Source organism: Larimichthys crocea, chromosome XIII, assembly GCF_000972845.2.
Source record: "Larimichthys crocea isolate SSNF chromosome XIII, L_crocea_2.0, whole genome shotgun sequence".
In the NCBI taxonomy this organism is placed as follows: domain Eukaryota; kingdom Metazoa; phylum Chordata; class Actinopteri; family Sciaenidae; genus Larimichthys; species Larimichthys crocea.
The window spans coordinates 21533309-21537835 of NC_040023.1; the positions used below are offsets into that span (position 1 = coordinate 21533309).

The 4527-nt window shown below is 41.7% G+C and overlaps 1 protein-coding gene across 1 annotated transcript in view; it reads right to left on the reverse strand.

The window, feature by feature from the left end:
* The window catches only part of irx2a (iroquois homeobox 2a), a 5895-nt gene extending 4449 nt beyond the window's left edge, over window positions 1-1446 (reverse strand). The window contains exon 1 of the mRNA XM_019266339.2: window positions 904-1446. Within this exon, the coding sequence (XP_019121884.1) occupies window positions 904-1143 (240 nt within the window). The 5' untranslated portion in view covers window positions 1144-1446. The remainder of the gene's footprint in view (window positions 1-903) is intronic.
* Between the last annotated feature and the right edge of the window lie 3081 nt (window positions 1447-4527).

The following is a 4527-nucleotide window of genomic DNA, read 5'->3' on the forward strand; positions in this document are numbered from 1 at the left end:
CAAACTAAACAAAAATAAATAAATAAATTAACAATAAATAAAAATCACTGTAATTGCAAGCAGAGTGGAGTAAACACACCGTGCGTAAAAGTAGGCCGCAGAAAGGCATGAACTAATGGTTAACTAATGGCTCAGATCATTATCTGATTAACTAATAACAGGGCCCCTCTTAATAAGCCATAAAGATAATAAAAAGGAAATTTCAATTTTCCGTAATCACCCATTAACTTCCTCATTTTCTTCCAGTGGCTGCTTTTTTGTTTTCTTGTGGCAGCCCCAATGTGTTAACGTATCTCCTCTTTGCAGCATTACAAATCCCATTAGCAAATCACTTGATATGCACCTTTCCTAAAACGCTTGAAGTGCCCTGTGACATTAGCATTTGGAGTCATGCTTTTCATGTTAAAATTCCGTTTATTCAACTCCGAATAAAAGTCAGCGACTTCATCCCCGGTGATTTTAATGACTGCCGAGGAAGAAAGAGTTATAGCTTGCGTTATATCAATATTCTGTGACACGTACATTAACTGCTTAGAGGCTAAAGGCTCAAATAAAAATCTTAGTTGGCGTTCTGTTTTACATAATTAGCTGCGCAGTGAGTGTTAAGCGTTGGTCAAGCCATTACAATTTGCAGCTCATGCTTAAAAATCCCATTTAAGCCAAAGGGGTCAAGGATTTTACAGTAAGAACTCGACGAGAGTGCCATTAGATATGAATGTATCGCAACACTCAAAAAAAGTTCCGCAAGCACTTACTGATTAGTGGATCGGAGCAAAAACATTGCAAGCCTGTGCCGATTTAATCACGCTCTAACAGCATTTTCAGACTTCAACACGCCGAAACATTCACCTGCTTCGGAGCCTCATGATACGGAATCACACATGGATATATGAGATCTTTTACCATGTACGATGGGAATCCCGTCGTGGGATCTGTGGAGTATGACAGCGGACTGGAGAAGCCTGCCCCAGCCGAGGCGGAGAAAGCAGCCGATCCAGGGTAAGGACTGAAGGCTGAGCCAGACGACGACCTCGCCAAGTCTTCATTCCGCGGGGCAGCCAGAGCCGAGGCCCCGTAAGCCGGACACGAATAAAGAGCCAGAGAGCCCGGGGGCTGGTAGAGGTAACCCTGAGGATAGGACATTGGTGAGCGCGGGATGGGTCGCCGATTCCAAAAAGGGAGGAAAAAAAACGCGCAGGGCGTCGGGCAACAACAGCCAAAAATAATAAACAATCAACTCAATAATCAGCCGTGCAAATAGTCGTCAGACAATGGAAATAAAAAAAGTCCTCCCTCCACAGCCCCCTTACTGGGAAAAAAACCCCGTAAGATCTGTTAAAGTGCCCTCATAGAGGCAATGTGGCATGCGTCTTGATCCCCTAGCGTCCGATGTTTTTAGTACGCAGCACTATGAAGTGAGGAGTTAGGAGGGAAGGAGCCAGTGGAGTTTCAGACACACAGAGCATTGGGGGAAACTAGAGCTGTCACTCCGGCTCATCTGAATATCCCATCCCCGCCCCTTTTCTGCCTCATAGAAATGGAGCCTCGGAACAAAACCAAGACTCCACACTGCAAAAAGTAGGCTCTGTCCAGAAGTTGTTTAGTTTAGCGTGGGGTGTAAAAAAAAACAACGCAATTTGTTTCATAAAGTCAGACAAATCCACCAAAAAATGAATGTGGTAATAATGCAACTGATAATGCAAATTAACTCCACAGCTGCGATCTGCCTCTGTTTGTCAGTCGTCTCGGGGAAATTCAACTCACAGGTGATCATCAGAATTTAAAATGTAATTTCACTTCAGTTATTTCACTTATGGATAAAACACTCTATTGCGCAACAGCTGACTTGTTACGATAGGTATTCTTTGTAGTATAATACTTGTTCTTCTTGTCTGTTCACCATATGCTTTTTGTGCCGTTTGGTTATTTATTTGGTTTGTTCTGAGGTCAGGTTGATTGTGGCACGCAGCTTCTGTCTGATCAAAACTTGCGTGCACACTCCCATAACAACTGTGCAAGAGAGAGAGAGAGAGAGAGAGAGAGAGAGAGAGAGAGAGAGAGAGAGAGNAGAGAGAGAGAGAGAGAGAGAGAGAGAGAGAGAGAGAGAGTATAAAATGGCCAGTGCTCTCCACTTGCAGCTGGTTATTTCGTCAGTCCAGCTATCAAACGCGGACATTTATGTACGCGAGGTACAAGTGTGCGCGCTCCTCACGCAGTGCGCGCTCTGGCCTACGGGAGGTGTACCCGGCTCCTTCACTTACACCACTTAGCGCATCTCAAACACGCTCATTCCTTCTTATTACAATCACTTAAACAGTAATAATAACGTTTATGCTTGCGCTTGATGAGGGGTAATCTCTCCTCTAGATACCAAGCTAACCACCAGCACTGTCTAAGTGTGTGTGGCCGTGTGTGTGCGCGCAAAGCATTCGGTGGGTTTGACAGTTTCTGCTCACGCACTTTTCCCGTTATGTTTAGGGCACTCACTGGTCTACGCTCTTGCGTATCTTTGTGTGTGAATTTGGACTTCTGTCCACGCAAAACATGCCATAGCCTTGTCCTTTATTATTGTGATTACAGACATTATGACCTCTGTTGGAGACAAGCGATACAGCACAGCATGGTTGGAAACCTGAAACTGTGACAGAGGTTTTTGGAACGGGCAGTCAAGGTGGCAACTATTGGGAAGAAGCATGGCCTTTCCAGTTCTCCTCATCAGTATTCATCGGAATGAATGTATTCATCCATCAGGTGCTTGTTCCGCCACTGCAGTTTGGGTCTGGCAGCGTTGTAAACAGTAACAGCGCAATTTAAATAGGCGCAATACAGCTTGCCTGTTCGCAGGAATGACTAATTTATTTATAACACCTAAATACATGCATGCATCATAATGCACAAAAAGAGGCTCACAGTAATCTTTATTCAATGTACTTCTGTTAATTAATTAACAATAAATCATCATGCCCTGTATTTAAATCTTCACTTAAATACAGCCATGATGGAGGATTTTTTCAATTTGGGCCACTTTAAGGGGAAGTATGATAATGTTACGACTATTATATGATATGGTATAACAGCATATTAAATGCATGCATGCATTAAGTACAGTGTTATCATAAAAGTCGTTCTTTTTTTAAGCACTCACCTAAAAACTCAAATAAATCACGTTTTTTTTTCTAACGTGTTGACAATGTTTCTTTCTACACTCTGCTTTTGTGAATAAATCCATCACTGACATGTCACATTAACCACACAAAGTAACTGCATCAGAATTTGTAAATACCGACGTTACACCCAATATATTTTCATTATGTATGATCATATGCCTAAAATCATGGCCTTATAAAACAGTAACATCACTCATAGTGCATGACTGACATTAAAGGAAATGGACTTGCTGTATACATATATATGAGAGCAAATGAATCCGTTTTTTTATTGTTTGAAAGTTGACCTGAAAACACTTTGAATTAGAAAATGTAAGTTTAGGCACATTGTACTCAATGTCAGCCTTTTTACCTAATGAATACCAGCATCAGAGCGAAAAAAACCCACCAAATCTGGATCTGCATGGCTATTCACTGTGGTATAACAATTGTTCATTGTTTAATAAAGTTTTACATGTTTTTGGAGATATGGTGCATTTATTGTATCCCGAGTTATTTGAATATTTTGTCTGTCTGCTACACAGGAAAGTTGTTTGTAAGATGTAAGTGTTTCTCCGTTTAAGGCAGGACTAATCAATCCCAGAAGAGTAAATGAGTCCTTTCATTATAGATTGGGTCAAGATATGGCTGACTGGGAGTACTGTTTGGCCCACACCAGGGGGCACTGTCTCCTCTACACACAGACCATAGGCTAACCATCACTACTGTACAATCACTATGAATGTGCGTGTTTGGGTGTATGGTCTGCAAGAGACTTTTTCTTTTTTTTTTTTTATGTCACTTGTATGTGTATAAGTGTATATAATGGTGAGTGTATATGTGTGTGCATGTTAATGTCTGTGTGTGCATATGCATAGTGTCAGTGTGAAAATGCACCTGTCGGCCTATTAAGGTGTATACGTGTGTGTTTCTGTGTGTGTTTCTCTCTGTGTGTGTGTGCGTGTGTGTGTGTGTGTTGAACTCTGCAGTACATTCCAGGTCTCAGTTTCAGACAGGCTGGAGCTCCTAAGATATTTTAGTCCCAGCCTGATGGAGATATAGGAGATCGGAGAGAGGAGATTGACAGACAGACAGGCAGAAAGAAAGACAAGGCAGACAGAGAGACAGACAGACAGATAAAGACAGTATAGAGAGTATAGAGACAGCAAGCCAGGCAGATGAAGCATCAGGTCAGACAGACAGAGAGGCAGACAAGCAAAAGATGTAGAGTCAGGCCAACAGACTTCCCATCCTGCATGACCCTGCCATTAGCTACAGCGACTTTGAACACTGTGTATAAATATGGTATTAATAATTATTTGTTAATGATGTTGAGATGACAGATAATTCATAATTTTGTTTTATGGATGTAATATTTAAA